Source organism: Antedon bifida, chromosome 7 (assembly GCF_963402885.1).
Source record: "Antedon bifida chromosome 7, ecAntBifi1.1, whole genome shotgun sequence".
Classification (NCBI taxonomy): domain Eukaryota; kingdom Metazoa; phylum Echinodermata; class Crinoidea; order Comatulida; family Antedonidae; genus Antedon; species Antedon bifida.
Window position 1 is genome coordinate 9847217 of NC_136232.1, and position 22349 is coordinate 9869565.

General features: G+C 31.1%; 1 protein-coding gene across 1 annotated transcript in view; it reads right to left on the reverse strand.

The window, feature by feature from the left end:
- The window catches only part of LOC144847987 (homeobox protein aristaless-like), a 37900-nt gene extending 21796 nt beyond the window's left edge, over positions 1-16104 (reverse strand). Inside the window, exons 1-2 of the mRNA XM_078704630.1 lie at positions 16031-16104; positions 189-425 (exon numbers count right to left, since the gene is read on the reverse strand). Coding sequence (XP_078560756.1) covers positions 189-405 — 217 coding nt within the window. The 5' untranslated portion in view covers positions 406-425; positions 16031-16104. The remainder of the gene's footprint in view (positions 1-188; positions 426-16030) is intronic.
- Positions 16105-22349: the final 6245 nt, after the last annotated feature.

Below are 22349 nucleotides of genomic sequence, written 5' to 3' on the forward strand. Positions count from 1 at the left end.
GCTATTTATAGTACTAGTAGGCCTACAGACAAAAAAAATGATAACGTAGAATTGTTGCGGAAAAGTAATTATCAGTACATTGTAACAGTCTTTATGATAATGTTACAGGTTATAGGCTAATGAATTGATTTAATTAAAATTGTTAATATTTTAGAAAATAAAATTATTTAATATTAAAAAACACGTACCTTGGGGAGGGCTGTCGACTGCTGTGATTGGAGGAGGTCTTGAGTTGCCTAGTATTCCGTCAATTGAATGTTGCATCCCGTAACTATTTCGATTTCCAGCGACGGAATTTCCGACATGCTGATCGTCCGCTGGTAACCCTCCGAAACTCTTTTCAAGAGAAATTCCGCCATAATTTTTGGCACAGATGGTGTCTTCACCAGTTGTGTTATAGATCATTGTATTTTTTTTTGGTATATCTATAATCAAAACACAATTCGAATGTTAGGCCCTAGATGAGATCGAGATGCAAGCAATGACGGGTGAATGTAGACCGGTTCGATTGTATCAATAATATCTAACAACAACCCTTTTCAAGGTCTGGGTTACCCTAACTGCGTGTTAATGTGACAGAAAATAAATGTTGCGTTTGCCAGATTGCTCAGTGTCCCATCCTACCGTGGCGTGACAAGTAACAGAAAAGATCCCGGCAGCTTGTTATCGCTTTATCAAAAAAACAGCGTGCCAATTTTTAAAATGACCTTGAGACCGCCCTCACTCTTCTACTATTTACATAGGTCAGGAAGATCTGACCAATCGTATAGGCCTGTTGACATTCTTTTCGTTGCATAGCAATAACAATCTTTCATCTTACCGCGTTTGCAGCCTCTTTCTGTACAGCAGTGAGCTGCCTACTGCGTTTCGTATGAACTTTAAATTAAATTTGTTGAGGGCCTAGCCTCGGGGTCCGCGACGGAACGTAACAGCAAAAAGCAAGTGTTACTGAATGAAAGTTAGATGAGTATCGGGTTGTGTTCTCCAACCAGGTAATCCGTGATCTTTCAAATTGACTTCTAAAAATGAATACGGATTGTAGCCATGAACCAATAATGTACTTTTCTTCCCACCCAGGCTTGCGGTTCAGAGACGAATTTGTCGGGGTGAACAAGAGCTTGCACTTCCCAACCCAGCAGACAATCTTAAGCTGTCAGCGTTGATTTGAAGCGATGACTTTTCGCACGTCACACTCCCCCAACATAATACACACTTGGGCTTTAACTGATTACCAACTGTAACGCTGCATCCTTCTAACCGGGATTCAATACTATAAATTACCGCCGTCGCTTTAACAAATTTTAACCCTTTACTTTATAACATCTAATTCAATTGATTAATATTCATAGTTGATAGTATCATTCAATTCTAGTTAAATTTAATAACAGGACATGGTGAGTTGGCTTGGTTTGGTATCGCGTGGTTACAATAAACAAAACTGTAATTGACGGCACGGTGCAAAAAAAAAAACAAACAAAAAAACAAGCAAAACAAACAAATGAACAAAAAACAAAACAGATACGTTGAATAAAGTCTCCGATTTTGGCAATCTTAAATGTTCACTTCGTATAATAATAACAAAAGAGAAAATCACATTATTAGTGAGTGTGAAAAAACAACAAAAAAAAAAGAAGAAAACCAAGAAACACAAGAAACCAAGAAACACAAGAAAACCTGCAAAATTGTAAAACATTCGGAGTTTACTCAACATTTATATTATTTTAATTTATAAAAATTGGTAATTCAAACTCTCTTAACAAAGAAAGGCTAACTCGAATCAGACATACTTTAGTTACAAATCCATAAAGTTGATATCTTACTAGTCGTTATTCTTAAGAAAAGAACGGTAAACATCTTTAAAAATATTCAACCATCTGCAATTTATAACGAAATGCAAGTTAGTCCTATTTATTTTATGGCATTTTGCCGATCAGCTTAAGTAGTAGTAACTTTTAATGTATACATTCTAGGCCTAGTTAATGTCAATAACGTCAGATTAATATTTGTAAATGCTAAGTATAATGTTATTAATATTATGTTGTGAATTGTTTTGTTAAGTTTGTCCCATGATAATTTGTCGAATTAAAACAGTTAATAGTGCGTTACCCTTATTTGATGTAATTAATGCGCTAGATGGTCATCATGATAGGGCAAAGAACAAGCTTATAATTAAGTGATTAATACTATTATGTAAATCTAATTACGGTATGTTACAAGTGAATGTCATTTTTTTGTGCAACATTAACGATAGAAATGTTTGTTTAGAATACAACTTAAGAAAGCTGACAAAAAGTTAGCACAGCGGATGTTTGACAGTTTGCATCAAGGACGATTTACTCTTCAGTGATAACGAATAAAAAGTTAATGCGCGCGTACTGAAACACGCACAATTTTCAGCAATGTTTGAACGCGTGCGTGCAATAAGAATAAAGTAACGTAATTGATTAATTTTATATACTGTATGTGGGCATAAACATTGCACACAATTTGCAAGAATATCGTGACTTTTATAAATAATTTCTCATGAGTTTTTAGTTGTAAAAGAAAGATTTCATAATACTTTTTAATTTATAAAATGTATTTTAATTTTTATTAAACAACTAGATCTTAAACTCACACAAACGAACATAAAAGACTGAAGAGGAACTGAGAGAGAAAAATAGCTGGCTTGCAAAAAGGGGAATATCAGGCATATACCAATTACCATGATTGTTGATTGTTAGAAATATTACGGTATTAACAGAGATGTATGAAAATATTGTATACAAACTGCAGGGTAGCTTTTTTAATGAAATCAACACAACATCATAATTTTTAGGTCTACTGCAGTCAAGTTAATATCAACAACAGTGACTTACACAAATTATTGTGATGTTTTCTAAGCAGTTAATTTATTATTCCATGATTTATTTTCTTCTTGGGAAAACATTTTAATTAGTAAAGATAAATATTTCAACTGAAGATACAGGTATGGTAATTCCTGACAATCCTGAAAATAAATGAATAATATGTCAGGGTTCACCTGATTATTGTTATATTGTCAATCAGATTGCAGTTCTGTCGGAATTTAATTTTGCTGTATACCACCATGAGGTTTTATAAATAAAACTTAAATTATAGAAACAATAAATTTAAAAACTCGACTCCTATTCATGTTTAACGGAGGAAAAGCTAACTAGAAAGTGTGTTGTTAAAACAGCACTAAGGTCATAATAGATAATAACGTTTTAATATCACCAATACTTGACAAAATATTTTAAATAAAAATGTTTTACAACAGAAATTATAAATATACTTCTTAGAACTTTCCTATAATATTAAAAGTCAAACTTCAGAAAGTGGCAGGCAACTAAACAATGCGACAGATGCTATTAGCAGACGTTTTACTTTCTTCATGTGCATAAAAAGAACGTTTAGCCACATTTCCATCACAAATTAAGTGAAAACAATAGCTTTAAATGCCTTATCATTTATTATTTGAAAGGTAAGTTTAAATTGGAATGAGAAGTTGAATTATCACCTATCATCGTAATGCCATTGTTAGTACCATGTTAAACACCATCTACACTCAACCATATGCTTCCAAATGCTCCAAGATGATAAAATATAGAATACATTGCACATCAAATTGTTTTAATATCTGTGGCGAGGGACCCACCTACTACTTTTGTTTCTATTCCTCGGAGTGAAATTTCGGAACATGTTATTGAAATATCTGTAAATGGAGTTTTTATTTATTTTACGTGTTTCAACAAAACAAACCAATTTATGATTTAACTATTACAAGACACCTTGGTATTGTTTTAGAGTTCTTCTTTCATAGCATCAATTCTAAGTTTAAGTTTTTTTATTTATTATACGTGTTTGACTAGATGTAAATTGATGTCACTCTACGCTACTGGATCACTGGATATGATAATGTCACAAAACAATCGAAAATAACTCATTGTATTTCTGTTATAAATGCATGCTTTAGTAATATTGGAAATTATATATTTTCATTATTTTTTTATTTATCTCTTTTTTACTAATTTACAAATAATCGAATTTTGGTAATACACAAATAAATAAGAGAAAAGCAATGCAGTAAAATTCGAAAAAGATAATTGCTAAAACTCAATCACATGTACACATGAAACGAAAATTGAATTTAAAATCTGGAAATTTTTGGGGGAAATGTTACTGTTTAAGAATAGTCCATTTCTCCACTTTAGTAGACTACGGTGTAAATTCATTATTATTCACAAAAATCAAAAATTATAAAATTAATTGAAAACATTCGTATCATCTTGAATGTCCTTATGGTCTGTTAATATTTACGCATAACATCTATTTCACTGCTTAACAATCACAAAACGTTAGGCTCGTCAGGTCTACCGGCTGACGCATTTCACACGCCGATAAAACAGCTCTGACGTACGCTGCCTTCAGACATTAGAAACCTCGCCATGGGCTAAGGTTGTTAAGATTATGTTCCTTCTATTGTCTCCACCCTAAAAAGGAAGGGATATATTATGTGAATTTCCAGGTATTGCCAACGGTGCTGGATGAATGGATTAACCAAGCAACACCTAATTATATGAACTAACAGTTATTAATACATCAACAAACAGACGAACCTCAATTTAAAACTATTTAAAAAAAGAAACCTTTGATTATATTTGATACATAAAATAAAAGACATTATACAATTATAATTAATAATAATAAATAATATGGTATACCAGAACAATACATTTTGAAATGATTTCTATAGCATTAACACAATGAATATTGATCCAAATTTTGTTAAACTTTTTTTCCTAGTGGAAATTGTCTTAAAGCTTATTTGATTTCTCCAGTACAACGCATTAACTATTAATTTGTTTCATATTTTGAATTTTGCTTTGTGTAAATAAATAAATGAATGAATGAATTTAAAGTCATGGAGAACAATTAATTTGTAGGTCTACGAACATTATTTTCTTAGTAAAAAAAAATATTTGAAACATCATCAAAATACAAAGTGTTTCGTTTAAGTTTACGCACACAGATCTATCATTTTTTACGCGCACGTGATGTGTTTCCGTAAATGATGGCTGCTTTAAATATATTTAATATACAGATTATGGTGCACCCACCTTAAATGTTACGTGACCCCAGCGATCCTTTGCACTTCAAATTGTCCCCTACATTGACCGTAAACCTAAATGTCGAGGTTAAATATGGTTAATGTCAATATCATTTTTGTTCAAACTGTTGAAAGTAAAATGTGTGAAAGGTATTCATATTATAACCCTCACGGTCGACACTTTTAAAAGTTGATAAACCACAGGAACACTTTGTTTTTAAATTAACAGAAAGGTGATAAATCTGTAAGATGTAGATACGGTGTATTGGCATCAGGTTCATGGTTAAAAATATCCCAAAGTCACATTCGATTTTTTTTTTCGAATATTTTTTTTGTAATGAATTATATCACCTTATAAACTTATTCAACTTTCATTTAAAACTTACATTTTGGTTATTTTATTTTTACAGTATCCAATCAAGAGACAATATCTCACGTTTAAATTATAAATACAAACAATTAAAACTGGATACAAATGATTGGCAAATAATTACATTATTCTCTATTAATCTGTACGATAATCTGTATAATAATCTACTAATTACAAGACCGAATATGAACATTCATTTAAAACTTACATTTTGGTTATTTTATTTTTACGGTATCAATCAAGGGATAATTGTTACAAAAATAGGCTACAATGTAATACAATATCTCACGTGCTTAAATTACAAATAAAAACAATTAAAACTAATAAATAGATAAAAATTATTGGCTTATTAATTACATTAATCTGTATTAATCTGCACGATAATCTGTATAATAATCTACTAATTACAGGATCGAATGTGAGCATTCAAAACCACACCTTTGTGTGAAGTCATTTCATGATAATGAATGAATTTTATTGGCTCATACTAATAGAGACACAAACGATACTCAAATAAATATATTATCATAATTATCTTTCATCTTATTTTATATTTATTAATTATTACGTAATTGGATTAAGCTATTAACATTTGACTTGATTCACAGTTGCGTGCGCGCGTGCAAATACTTGGTACGTATTTGAGTAAATTCGTGTCACTGACTTATTAACTTAGTAAGTACTAAACCAATATAACTTGTTCAATGAGCAAGATAATAAATCTGAGATATTTTCTAGTGGTGTCAAAATGGCATTGATCCGCGGTCCAAACCTTTCGCATGTAATTAGCATTATTCCACCCTCCTTATTGCCCCCTGTATGAACCAGTGCGGCGTCTTACAGATTGGAACTTTAAGTTTACGCTTTACAACCTATCCTTTATACGAGCTTCTATATTGAAAAATAATTATTCATATTTTGTGTTTACTTAGACTATTTTAATGTTTATAATACTTTATAACAAAGAAAACTAATACGATTTTTTATAACATTATAACACAACAAAACTATTAAAAAAAAATTATTTCTTTAAAATTCTTTAGTAAGGTCAGGAAGGAGTAACATTATTACTGTAATTTACGGTACTCTTGCCTTGTAGGGTCAACCTAAAATTTACTTTATTCATACAGGAAAATCTATAACGTTATAATATAAATAACATGTTATGAAGGTTAAAATCTTTTACAAAATCACACAATCGCCTTTTCGTTAAAATAGTATAACGAAATTTAATAATAAATTAGAATAATAAGAATTTAGGCTTATATTGCGCATTATGCAAAAAGCCTAAATGAACGTAACAGTGAAATAAAATGCCAGAAAATTAAAAAAAGTATGAGAAAAAGGTGAGTTTTTAAAGCTGCTTTAAAATATGTAGTTGAAGTTGCCTGACGGATAATAAGATATTGTTAAATACTTTAGAAACAATGTAAAAATAATCATCGATCAATAGACCTACAGAAGTCACGCTCAGTAAATAATACGTTCTGTCATTTTATCAAACAGAAACATATCAGAGATAAACAGAATATGTAATCATTTCCCATTTCGCCGTTGGCCAAGGAAAGATTACACCCTCATATACGGAAAAAGCAAGGTGTTTTAGAAACTGATCTTCGGGTATGGCAATCAGTTTTACAAAATGGTGGGGCTTCGCTATGCCGTGGGTATGAAGGGCGGTCAGATCAGACGAACAGTCGCGTACGGGTGAGGCTAGATTAATAAGCTCCAACCGGGTAAGATAGTCTCTGTTACAAAAGTGCAGGATCAAAATGAAGAGGAAAAAACATATAGTGTACTCTTTTATTAGAACGAAAAATCGCACGAACGCAAAGTAGGCCTTCTAAAATGTTCTACAGCGCAACGCAACGACGTAGGCGCAATGCAAGTGAGTTGACCAATCACAAGCGAAAGTTCGGTCTGATCCATGGCGTCGTGCATGATAAAATTACGATCTTACGTTGGAAACAAATATTTAAACGTTATAGTTTTTCTCGGACGGTATGGTCAACGATGTCTTATCACGCATGTGCACCTTGTACCGGTAGTATGGCTCTTTTTACTTAGATTTTAAAGGTTAATTTAACTCACAAGTGTCACTGAAGAGAGACGCACGTTAGTCATACCTGATTCAAAGTCCCCGGAAAGAGAGCATGTCAACACGACTGAGGAGGCTACAACTAAATCTAAACTAGGGATCGATCCAACCCAACCGAATTTTAAACTTGAAAATATGCATAATTCATTCCGGAAATTTTGAAAATTTTAGGGAAATTTACTAAATTCAAAACGATTTTGAGTAAATTGTATGTTTTTATAAGAGTTGATGAAGGATTTAAAACTATTTGCATATCAACGTTCATGGCCGATACACATCATTGCAAAGTGTTAAACAGGTTTACGCAATCGGTTATTTTGGTCGAGCCATCTTCAATTTGTTAAAAGGCATGTAAGATAGGCCTATTATTTCTGCTCTGACCAAAGCTTTACCACAGTAAGACGTGCTGTATTTCTACAATAATTACTGTACAATATACGTTATTGTTATCTATTTAGTTGTATTTTATGTTACATTAACATTTCTCAACGATAAAACAATCTTTCAAAATCCAACGAATAATCGTAAATTAAACACAATTTACAGAATATCATACTATAATATTTAAACGATAAATATCTCCAAGATAATTATGTCAAATGAAAAATGTATTTTCGAAGCAACATTTCATATACAATACGTTTTTATATTTGAAAGTAAGTAATGCGTAAGCTTGTTTTAATAATTAAATAGGCCTGAAGAGAATTATATATTTTTAGGCGATACAAGCTTTTCCGTACTAAAATAAAGTATTTAATAATTATTATATTGATCAACAAATCGTTCCATGTTGTTTCTGCAATTAAGGTCGTATTGTCCCCCTGAAAAATTAATTCTTCACAATTTTTCTGTTAAATATGCCATTTTAATGTCACCAAATAGTTATCCACTTAGACCAAAATTTCGATCGAAAAAAAGAAGTATTTACCTAAAAAAATGTAATTTTAAGCGAAAAATAGTCAAAGTGGCTGCCAGCAAATGGGTTTTTGGTTGAATTTAACAATTTATTTTGTAATCTTATAAGTGAAAACATTAATTTTTTCCAGTTTTTTTTCTACAGAAAGGATTAACCTAATTAAAGCTACAAAATAATGTACTCAAGTCTCATTTTATTAATCTTTATTTTTAATGTTTTTAGGGGACAATACATATCTTTAACGAATGACTTCAAACATTAGGACAAGTTATGTTTAAAGTAAAAGTAAGTTTCTAGGTTGATATAATTTTACCACTGGTATACTTTGATTAACTGCACGTCATCAGCAGGTTTGTGGTCCGACTTAAGCTTGTACTTATCTGATTTATTAATACAAAGTACATAATAAAATATAGACTCACACTCTCCTGTCAAGGCCTAAGTTTAAGAAACCGAAAAATATTATTTATGATCACACTTACTCTATTTACCGATATATTGAAGTGGTTACGAAAGCTATTAAAGGTTAACATCTAAAAGAACTACCGTGCTTATAAATATCAGTTTATCAGATAAATAAGTTTCATTTATAAGATTTTAACGCACGTTTGTACGATGTACCATTGAGCCGTCGTGGAATTCTTGATTTGTTTTTGTATGTGACCAAAATGGCAACACAAGTTTTGGAAAGTTTTTATGTTGATCAAAATGTCACTGTCTTGAGGAAACTTCTGGTTTTGTTATCTCGATGTGTATGTTCAGTCTCTAGTTGAAATATAGGCCTTAATAAAAACTTTGCCCCACGAAGTCAGTCCCCGGGGCCTTACAAGCTTCCGCCATATTCGCTCTATCAGCTGCTTTATGCTTATCCCTAGCGATGACTTAAAACCAAATGAGAACGCTCCACATTTGTCTTATATTTGTAAACTTTCTCAGTGACTCGTTAATTCTCTTATTGACACCTCGACGAAGTGTTCCGCAATTAATAACACATGATGTTAAAATATCCTTTAGGTTCACTTGATGTGTTATGGAATTTTTTTTATGTGTGTTGTGATTGTATAAATTCAATGTTGATTGATAGGTACCTTTCTTAGAATCAATATCTAATACTATTATGTGTAGAAAAATTACAATTAAAATGTGAAGAATTTAAATTTTAACTAAATTGACAATTATTAACTTTATACTTCAACATTTAGAGTTTCACTTTTGATATAGACTTCATTCAGCGTTTCCAAAACTAAAGCTCTGTCTACACTATCAAACTTTATGTGACAAATGGACATGATGATGTCATATCACTACCATCTTTGGGAATATCACTACAATATTTGGGCACAAAATAGTTTGATAGTGTAGACAGAGCTTAACGTTAGATAAACTTTGCAAATGTGAATTAACTATTTTGTGTTAATTATTAAAAACTGTGACCATACACCTGTAGCAGACCTATCATGCTGCCCTTTACGGCTAACATGTGTAGAAAGCTACAATATATTGCAATGCTTTAAAGGCTAGGTGCGGGCAAAAAATTTCTATTGATCATACATTCCAATAAGTATCGATCTATAGTTTCCCCTATGTTTCATAATTTTTGGGATTTTATTTGTGTTACACAAGCTTTTTGAAAATTAGCACTTTCTTGTCAGTGGGGGGATAGTTCAAATTACACAGTAAAATCTCTATTCTTTTGTACACAAATTTTGAAAATAGAGAGGCATTTTAAAAAGCTATGAAAAATAAACGGTATGGTAAAAATGTTATCAGATGACTAAATATAGGTAATATAACTTGAATTTTACATTTCTGGTATTGTTATTCAACTTCAGAATTTTATTTTCATGCTATAGCAAAAATTATCCACCGTATATCCACTATCTTTTTTCACCTTCTAGGGAGTCACCAGACATGTTATTACATTATGTTAACTACCTAACTACTGAAAAAAAGTCTTCCTAGTTTTTTTGGCAGAATTTTGCCAAATTTTGTATTTGACCATATTAGGGGAAATTCATGTTTTTTCGTCTTGATTTCTGTTACAAATATTAGATTTATGTACAATTAACCAGATATTATGTTTAAAATTCATGCCTGTACCTGAGCTTTAAACCTAACGATGTTAAACTTGTTTTGACGATTTAAAAGTCCCGTATCACTCACATGTCCTGAGGCGAAAAGCGCGCGGCTTGCATATGACTTCGTCTTGCACACTTCCGAAGGAAAAAAAATCATTTTGAAATAAACTCCCTAGAAAGAAGCTTATTCGTGCCCCAGGGCAATGCGAGCGGATATAGCGTTGAGCTCCGGCTCTCGCGGGTTATGCCAAACCTACTTAGTTTTAATCCCGCAACTCAAGTCAAAAACAGCCAACAACACACGCAATGTATGACGTAATTTACAGTCAGATTTTGAGACGTTTCATCTAATTTTGTTTACACTTCCTATTATTATACTTTAGACTAATTAATACGGTTGTAAATACACACAAATACAAACAGTTGGATTTATTTATTAAATCTCGACGCCCTCTACTTGAACTTTATAAAGTGTAATTCACACTGACAACAAATGGCAAAATGTGTTGCGCGCGTAATAAGCTACAGACGACACACTAAAAATTACCTGCTTCACTCTTTATCAAACATAATACATTGTAAACCTGAATCAACTTTTGTTTAAATTAAATAATAAAATAAATTTAAAGAAACTACAGGCTTATGTACATTTTAAAAATAAGATAAAAAAAATCTAATAAATAACGTTTCCATTTTTTAAAGCTAAATATAGCGTAAAGACTTAAACTACTGTATTATCAAGTAAAAAACAGTTTTATTTTTTTCTCACGCCTATTTTACAATGACTGAGCTTGGTGATAAATTTAGTATTACACCTGTCTTATTAAAATAAAAAAGTGTCTTTTGTTTGGACAAAAGAATCGAGATTTCCCGTCAAAACTTCCAATTTTTCAAGGTCAAGTCATGTTCTAGGTTTGACAAGACTACGACTGGTGGACGGAAGGATCGCACTCTGATCCGCCAATAACAGGATACTAAATCAGAACATTTAACTCTTAATATGCCTACATGTTCCCAAAACCTCTTTGTTTCGTTAACTTTAATGACAAAAGCCTTTGTGTCCCGAAATAAGTATTCTGGATGTTATTAAGTGTCTAAATAAAGAAGGTTCTTAATTGATGAGAGAAAAATAGATTTTGAGTACCGTTATGACGTCACTGGCTGTTTGTATCATATCTATTGACTTAAGACCGGAAAAATTAAAACTTGCTTAAATCCTTTACAAGGCGTTTGAAGATGGGTATATGACATCAATAAAACTAATTGAAATTCCTTATTTGCTTTAAACACTCATAACATTTGAAATAATTTTTGTATAATGTATATAAGTTATTAATTTATTAATTGAATAGTGCATGTATTGTACTGTAATGCATCAATTAGATAATACATTGTGTTCGTATTGTAGCTTTGGTATATATTAATTTAAATACGATATTAGCCTACACAGTAGTCTACTTAAAACTAAAATTTATAAATAGTTAAGCACGATTATCCGACTTGCTTACAGTCCTATTTATAATTACTAATTTCGATATTATATGGTAAAGCAATTGCAATATAAAGAAACATTTTATATATTTTTATTGGTGGAAATAAAATAAACAAACAAACAAAATGACCAAAAACAATGTTGTAGGCTTCAGTACATAGGGCCTACAGTGTAAAACATTTAACAGTCAATAAAATGTGATATGTATAACGATACATTAAATCAAAAACATGTTTCATTTTAAACGTGTTAGAACACAATGTTATGAATTTCCTTACAAAGTTTAAATGACATTAAGCGAAAGTAATGATGTCAATATTAAATATCAATTTAAAGTTATGAATCATGTATTTCATAGCTTAAAGTAAAACTTAAATATAATTTGTTAACTTTCATATTATTCATAACAAAACATTTGTTAACATTCCCATGCATCGCCGTATACTTCCTCTGCGTCATCTTATCAACGCGCTTGAGGTTTACGCGCTCGAAGTTTACGCGCATTGGGAGGATTCTGGTTAATGTTTTAATTAGCATCCCCGGGAAATCCAGGGTTTGTTGTACTTTCATTATGAAATGTGACGTCACCAACATGAATTAGTGTTTATTAGTGGATCGATATTCCCACATGGAATGGAAATGTAGGACAAAAGGCACAGACGGATGCTTTCTTTTCCCGAAGAAACCCTTGCATACATCTTAGAAATATACGGTGTTACTAGCCCTCGTTGATATCCGTTTGTTGAGACGAAAACATTTACGTCTGCAGGTGAACTATATATATATCTATAAGAGGTTTATAAAGTTGGCATTAGGCCCTAATATTCCTATACATTTATCTTAACATTTCTGCTAACTTTTCAAATACGGGACGAACAGAAACTCTATTAATTTACAGTCATACATGGAAACAAGTCAGATAAAAGCAAGAAAAAAAAACGAAACTCCGCCCATGTATGTTATACACAGTGAACAGAATATCAAAAGTAAGGTTTAAGTGAGTTTTCTAACTTCATCTTAAGATACCGTTAGTAAGTCAAGGATAGCAGACTTTGCATCTGCTTTCTGATTCGCTTACTTTCCTGTTGATTTTTAAGTTTTTAAACATGTATGTAAGTTACTTCAGTCTAGTTTCGCAGATAAAAGTAGTCAAATCTTCAAAACATTTTATTAAATATCTATCGAAACCGAACCGATATAATACATAATTGTACACTATCGGTAGTATATTTAAATATTGCATTGACTCAATGTAATATAATTTTCTCATATAACTTGAGATATCGGTATTACTAAAAAAACAGGATTGACCCCATGAATAATACATTTTTGAAAAATAACAGAAGATGAATATGACCGAGAATGAAACAAATAGAACTCCTAAGAGACTCGAACCCCGGGCTTGCCTACACGTCTAATGTCATACCATTTTGACATTTAAGTCTCGATGGAGGCCAGCTACTTTGAGATTTACCGGTAAATGACCATATTTTTTTACCATCTAAAAAAATTATTTCTGCAGTATACGAGGTTTGGATATATTATTGATAACAAAAAATATCCATAAGTACGGGATTTTGCATAGATTTTCGATATTTTTGAAGTTATAATGTATAAATATGTAGCCTAAATATGTACATTTCCAACGACCCAACATTATCAAGAAAGTAATCTACATGCTATATTAATTTTATCTATGTCTGAATAATTTTAATTTACTATGTTTTAATGTGTAATATTGTATCCTACAATGTTTAAATCGGTCATAAATACATTTATAATATACTTTATCTTGTTTTGTACTATGATTATTTATGTATGAATGTAGGCTATGTGAATAGAAATAAAGAAAAGAAAGAAAGAAAACAAGTTTGTCTACAAAAGTATTAATTTAAAAATATATGATTCGCCCCATTCTTCTTTTTAAAAACCCTATAAAGCGAATCAAATTTCCTAAAACATGTTGTTGAGAAAAAGTATTTTCTGACATAATGACCAATGTAAGAAAAAAAAATATTTTTGTGAGATAACAAATATTTTGCTTTCTGCAAAAGAAGCACATGCGTGTCGGTCGGAACTGAACAGACACAATTCACTGTTTGCTGCATATCTATCTTCTGCAAAACATCTAATTCAATTGGGAAATGCTAGTGTCATCATATTGGAATCGAGCCCAGATTTCGACAACCAGGAAGTTAGAGAGCTGCAGATTTCAGCCTCGATGTATCTTTTCATCGCAAAGACAATCAAATATGTAAGCTCGAATAATAATCAAAGTGTATGAATACCATCACGGAATGATTGCCTCCTGTTTGTTGAAATTAATTTTTGTCATTGAGAGCGTTTCATATTATTTTGTTAAGCCTAAATCTGTATAGTTTTGATTCGAGGTTCTAACATTAAGTAAACTTTCCATTATACCATAAACCTATTATTTTAAATAGTGCATGACACTCAAATTATTTTGTTTACATTAAATGTTTACAATGAAAAAAGCAAGTTTATTTTCCCAAATCTATAAAAATAGTATAGGGCTAATCATTTCTTTTTCTAATGACAAAAAAATACGTAGTTTCAACATTTGGCATGGTTTACAGATGTTAAACAATTTTCTTAGGAATGTTGTTTTTGTATACTCATTATTGTTGTTGTGTTTGTGACGACAAGTGTACTGGGGCAACGCCCTTCTTGGTTGCATCACAAACGGTTGAAGGAAATGCAGAATTACCGTAGATCGTCTTAAATTAATATTACCTTGGTATTCGCAGGTTTTCTCTACTCGTCATGTTAAGATCGTTCGGAGGATGAAACAGTTCTACCGGAATAAGCATTGGAAATGCGAGTACTGCGTAACGTTTGTGGTATATCTCATTAGTTTGGCAATTAGCAAAAATCCACAATTTGTCGCGGTACTTTTCAATGTGTTGCACTGAGCACGTTAATAGTTTATCATCGCGGTGCTCAACGGAAGTTATTGGATACAAATACGGCCAGTGTTCTTTTTATTTGACAAAATGAGAAGCTACATTCTTCACAAATATATTAATGATATTCTATCATTGATCAGAGTCGCTTTCAAATGATGTTGGAATGTTTCAGCGAGAGATTATTTTAAAATAGCGAGCACATTTGCAAAACATTATGGTGTTAAATTTAAATTGAGGTATTTTTTAATGTAATTGTTATTGAATATTAAAACAATTACTAAAAAACCAACACAACTAATTACTACTAAAACACAACAAGAAAATGTTTAACGAATAATCAACATTATTATCAATTACCCTCAACAGATGTTGTTGTGATAATCTAATTTAAAACCAGATATTTTTAAACAACAATCAGTGTTTAAAGATTTTAATCGCGTTCAACATGATATTTTTTTAATAATTAAAAAAAAAACAATCAAATAAAAATGCTTACTAAAGAAGCTGTGATTTTATTCTGAAAAACACTTTTCTTTGAGTTTCTAATTTTAGCCCTATTTGAATTAAATTGATAGCTTGAATTTTATTTTAAAACGTGTAGTGACATCACAGTTGATGCGTAAACAAGCACATCAACAGGTGGCGTGCAACACAAGAAACAGAACTGCGATCAATCCGCAGCAGCTGCTAGGAAGTAAACTTTCCAAAAAGCCCGCCATTTCCTGCTAGCATGGCTTCCCAAATCGTCTGCTTGCGTAGTTGTTTTTGCATTTCAAGGATACACGCATCACAATGACTTGACAAACAAAAGTCCATATTGTCATCGGAATCGAGGTCAGAAAGTTGTTATTTATTAGAATATTGAAATAATTATCTATTCATAGAAACCTATTTGTGTAAATAGTAATATGCAAATTAGAAAATGATGGATGTTGACCTGTTCAGATTAAAAGTTAAACTAAAATTTGAAGTATTCTCAAAAAATTCTGAATTCATCAGCAAAAAAACTTTGTTTTCAGTTCAAATAAAAAACACTTACTTTTTTCTTTAGCATCATTGAGTAAAGTATAAAGAACGAATCCGCTTGCAATTTTGCTTTGTTGATTTGTTTCAATTTATGTTGTTTGCCTCTGAAAAAAATAATAAGATATACAATTTAATATAAATAAAATAAACAGATCATGGAAGAAAATAATTCATTGATAAAATTCAACTTGTTTGGAACATTTGTATTTTGGTGTCTTTATTACCTAAATCTGTTAATTTTTTCCTAATTCATTTATTCAAAACACATTCGTTGCAACAGGTTACAACTTTTGGTTAAAGGCCAGATTTTTTTTTTACAAGATAGATAAAAAGCAACAATATAATGTTAAGAAGTGTCGTTTTATCTAAGGTGATGTGTTTTTTTTAACGAAAAGGAAACGATTTGTTAAATTGTATAAATATATTTAGCCTTTAACATTAAGTTAAAAACATGACAGTTGTAAACTTTTGACAAAGTTTGGAATCTGACAGAAGTTTTTGTTTATGTTTTGGTAGTACAAACTTAGTTCATTGGGGAAGACTTGGAAATAGTTACATAAGTAGAAACATTTCAACTATTATGAGTTCATTAACCTAAGCGTTAAGTAACTGTGGTAACATATTATTGTATCTTGATAATGATTAACATAGATAGCTTCTTCCCATGTGACACCGCTCCCTTGACCTTTGACCTTTCAAAGGAAGTTCGATTTTTTTTATTGAAAATTTACGAGTTGTGTGTGCAAAGAAAATGGTACATGCACTGAAAGGAATGCTAAAAGATGATATGCGATGTGATATCTTTCTTATCTTACTATAAATTATATTGAGTGTTTTCAAATTCTTAATAATGTATAGTAATTCTTCCACATAGAAGACTTTTTTGGTTTTCTATTTCTTTGCTGTTTATGTATTGCACGCAAGGACTTGACACAGTTATGTCCGTCCTGGCGTGCCATAGTTATGCAAACAATTAAAAAAAATACATTCTTCAAAGTGAAGCAATAATATTATTTTCCTTTCCATTTTTAGACGATTCAATTTTTTGAAGAAATGTTCCGCTGTTTTGAAAAAGAGAATTCGTTATCAGCCATGGCCTGGCCATTTAAACAAAGAAAGTCAAGCAAGTACGTGACTATAGTTGGACACGTCTAACCGAGCATGGTTCCGCGCAGGCGTTTCATGACTAGAAACAACTCTGGTTAAGTAAAGTGTTGAGAGATTTTCTTCCGAAACTAGCTAGCTTAATTATGCAAACTCATTCGCTGCATTTGCTACGAACTTCACCTTACCACCATAACTGCCAAAACCAGTTAGACTAAATGTTAAACGTATTTGTTTTTCGTCAGGGGAAAAAACTGATAAAAATAAACATCTAAGAAAACAATAACGCTTATTTATGGTAGATTCTGAACGAGAATTCTTTAAAAATTCGTTCAAATCCAGACGGACTACTGGTACTATTACCTAAATGTTGTTATTTGAAATAAGATCAGAATGAATATATGCGTCAAGGTAATTATATTTATGTACTGACAGACGACTAAGATGATCCAATCAAACAATTCCGTTGAGAATTGGTAGATAAAACATGGCAATTGCTTAAATTAACTTAGGTGACTGCTTGGAATGTAAAGATTAACACAAGTGTGTACAGAAGCTAAGTATTAATCAGTCATAACCGTTGAGGGCGCTGCTCATATTTATTATAATATTCGTAATTTCATAATTTGTGAACGATGCTGACCTAAAATTACACAGAAATTTAAATGTAGTATAATTATATGTATATATTTCAATCTATTTGCATTGATATACTTTTTATTTCAATTTCTAAATTGGGAAAATTAAGTTAATTTGTGAGATCGGTAATTTCAATTTGTCCAACCGAATTGCCCCCAATTTGAATAATTAGATAAAATATAAATATCTGTATTTGTTTTTTCCCTCTATGCATGTACAACATTAATTGACTGTTGTTTTTATTATTTCGCGGTTCAACTGAAGAGACATACTGTGAGGTCTGTTACCAGATATGGAAGTTAACAACTAAACTACTGGGGCGTGACCAACGCAGACGATTTCTGATCCCAGTTGATATGTTATTGTTACATAGACCACCTCACTACCTCTTCCTAAGAATCTTTATAAGTGACCACCAGCTGAAGCAAAAAGTCCTTTACTAGAATACTATTACTATAGTTTGATCCTTAATAGTAGGTTAGAAAACAGGACTTGAAAGAATCGCCGCAAGTGCAACACAACAGGGCTCCAACAACTCAATTACGTAGCGTATGAACTGTTACCACTTTCGCGCCATGCACTCGATCTTCCGCTCACTGCGCGTAGAAACATAATCGTTTCATAGTAATTTCACCGATGCTTTAGATGACAAGAAATAAGGCAGCCGTGCCTCGAATTAACTTACAAAAACACTAAATATTTAGATAGTATCATAGTTTGTGTGCAGATTTCTGATAAACCTACAACGAGAGAAAATGGTAACAGTATTTTGTCCCTCATGTGCATTTCTGTTGCGTACCAGTTGTTTGGTCCCAGATGGTTTGAGGTTGATTGTCTTTCGAGAAAGCGGTATCGTGTAAATTGGTTGTCAGTCGTCGGAAAGATGATACCTTACAAGCAACAAAAAGCAAAACATACAGAATTCTTATATGTTAGTTGTCACCCATAATAACAATTTCCAGTTTGAAGTTACAGAATTCTCGTGCAAGCATTAAATTTCAACAGGATACTGTTTCTATTTCAATGCGTTTATTGTATGACAGCCCGGCGTTGGTATAAAATAAATGACGGATAGCAGACCTGTTGATATATAAAGCATAAGTACTTACAAATTGTGGTGGAATATGTCGGCATTAATAATGATCAAAATCAGGTAGAAAAAAATGGTCATGTAAAATACCTTCTTTACCTTCACAACACACACAATTCCTACATTTAATATCTATAATTATTCTATATAATCATGGAGTAAAAAACTGGTTTAACAAAATAAAAGAAACGGTAAAAGCAACTTCCTGTTAGGCCTATACTGATGTAACACGGTTCCTTTGCCATCATACAACATTTGACGTTTTGGCAAATAACCATTTTTCTCATTATGACCATAAATATTGTACTACTGTACCAGGTACAGGATAAAACTCAAGACTAGCATGTCAGTAAAATGGGTCAAAAATGCTTTTAGTATAAATGCATACATGGTGCGTCAACATTATTACGAAATAATTGAAAACTACCGTAACAAAAAAAGAAATAAATTATGTTGTGTACATTCATACACCACATAACTTATCACATTTATGTATATTATGTTATGTAATATGCCGTTAAAAAGTAAATTCAATTCAATGTTTAAAAATAACAACTTTAAAATATCAAACCATGATGTTTTCCTTGTAAAATAATTTTTTTTTTACTGACATAGATCAGAAAGATAAGAACAGGGAAAAGTCAAATAACAATCACAGAATTTACTAATCATATAAGGCCTAAATAAAAAATAAATAAATATAAATAAAATGTGTAAATCAGTAATACATAACTTTTATTTTTAAAACTATAGCAGATATTGTGCTTAGAACTATTAATATTTATAAATAAATATATATATTATAAATATAATATAAAAATAAATTATATAAATAGGCCCTATAAAAATAAATAAAAAGCAAATTTATTTGCTTAATTTTTTTTTTCTGATTATTTAACCTCATACTCTCAACCGATAGTCACAGGCACTTGAAAAACAAATTAAAAAATCTTATCAAGTTGTTGACTGTGTGAAAATGTAGGCCTTTTGTTATCTTTTGTTGTTGAATTGCTATTGAATTAACATTTCATTGATTAAGGTACAGTAATAATATGACAAATAATTAATTGTAGTAGGCCTATCCGTTACATAGGAAGTAAAAGTAAGGAAGTCGGGCGGGGAATTCAAACGGTGGCGGCACTGGGTCTAAGGGTAATTAGCTCGTCTAACAACTAACGTGCTTCCTTTGTATTTCTAAGTTTTGATATATATTTAACCGTTTTATCTTATCTTTTGAATGAAAAAGCACGACCGGCCTTCCTCCAATTTGTAATATAATTTTGAGGACGATCTTCTCTCAGGAACTTAACGATCTTTAACCCGTGTGAACCAAATCATAATCTTCCTGAGACATATATCTTTTCATTACTGTCTTTAAATACAACCATTATTATCTCTTGATACATACAACCCATTTTATTGATTAAACTTTCCAAAATATTAGACAACTCACTGACATCAACATGTGCTCAAATCTTCTCACAAATCCGGACGTTGATTTCAATGTTTAAATAGAAATAGCATTCAGCCGGAAGTTTATAGGTGTCAAATAATGTAGTCAAATAACTTGATTTGGATCATAGAGATTTATAGGAGGACAATATCTCTATGTTTTATAGCCTTAATAATAACAACATAGATACTGTAAATATCAAAAAAATAGAGCAAACGGTATTGTTTAAAAAATAAAACAAAATTCACGTTGAAGTAGGATTTTCTTCCATTAAAGAGACTACCTGTATTTTCAGAGGTCTCTTTACTACGAAGTACGCCTAAAAACATAAGTTCCACTATTCATTTTATTTTAAAACATACTGTATGGTAGTTATCATTTGCCTGTGCAATTTATTTTTCCTAAATGTGGTATACCGAATCAAAGTAGATTCTATAACAATAAATCATTCCCAACCAGAGATAACCACCAGATTTCTAGGACATTTTTTCTCTGAAACCCACTAATCTCTATGTTATCGTACACCGGTTTTAGGAGGGGGTTGTGGGCGGGGGTTGACATCAGTACATGGGACGGTGTGTCATTCACCCTAGGTCAAGGTTAACTTCTGTTCTTAGAAATATTAAGCCATGTTTGTTGTTTGCTTCTTGTGGTTTCTATAAATAATGTTGTGACATTATTTCTATCTTTTGATGTCATTTTATAATGTTAATTAATAAAAAAACAAAGTAGGCCTACATGTAAAATAAAAGTGAATCAGTAATATTTGAAATGCATGATAATAAACAAGGAGAAGTTTTAACTAAAGTACTGATATACAATAATCAGTAATATACTACGGTAGGCTATAGTCTATCTTGATATATTTTCTCTATTGCCATGCCCGTTTTTCTAAAGCTGTTATTTACAAATTCCAATGGATGTAGTTTTAATATTCTAATTGTAAATCAAAATAAGAGGTTAAATGCCACAAATTGTAACATATTAGTGTTCTTTTTGTTTGTCAGTATGGCCTCATTTCATGCCCGTATTCGCTGCTTATCAAGCAAAAATTGTTTTTTTTTAAATATTTATGCATAATACATTTGTAGTAAATTTTAATACATAATATGCTGGTTGTGTAACATCAATTATAATCATTTTTTAAATTGGAATTGAATGAATATTGGGTTGATTTCGTTGAAGAGACCACGAGAGTGGAGGAATGTATCTTAAATGATAAAGTACAAGTTGAGGTATTTTATTTTTAAGATTTCCAATGAAAATATATCAGGGGTTTAATAAAAACAAACACTTTAATTTAAAATAAGTGTATTCATCTCCAATGACACACTATTACAGATATCCAACTGATTTGGATACGAATGCACACGTTTTACCTTACACCAACCAAATTCCATTATTTTACAATTTTCAGTTAACCTAATTTATAAACCAGTCTTCGCATATAAGAATATCTTTATACCACTTCAATTGAAATTGACAAAAATTAGGGGGGAAATAAGAATACTTCTTATATAAGTTTAAACAATTAGATTAATTAATACTAAATGCTATCAATTAAATTATTGTATTAAATCAAACATTATACTCAAAAGAAATGGGCTAATGTGAAAGAAAAATTATTGAATTATATTTCTTAACAATTATTCGCAAGTATGTCTTTTATTTGTCATTTTGTACTGTATGTTATTGAAAGTTTTAAATGAAGTGGGTTTCCCCCACCTGTGACGAAAGAGAAAAAAATGAATGAATAAAAAACAATCATAAAGATTATTTCTAATCTGTTTGAAATTAGAAAATAAGATAAGAACGTTTTGATTGAAGTAACTTACGTGCAGAATAACTTAAGCATGATAACAATGTACGAATTCACTGTAATGTTTAGCTCAATATATTAACGGAATAAAACTGACAACGAGATAACAAGTGTTCATTTTCGTCCGAAAGCATCGCCATCCACTTTGATTTGCTGAGCAACAACACATATCAATTGTTTTGACGAATTTAACAAACACAAAAAGAATTCAACAAACACAAAGAGAA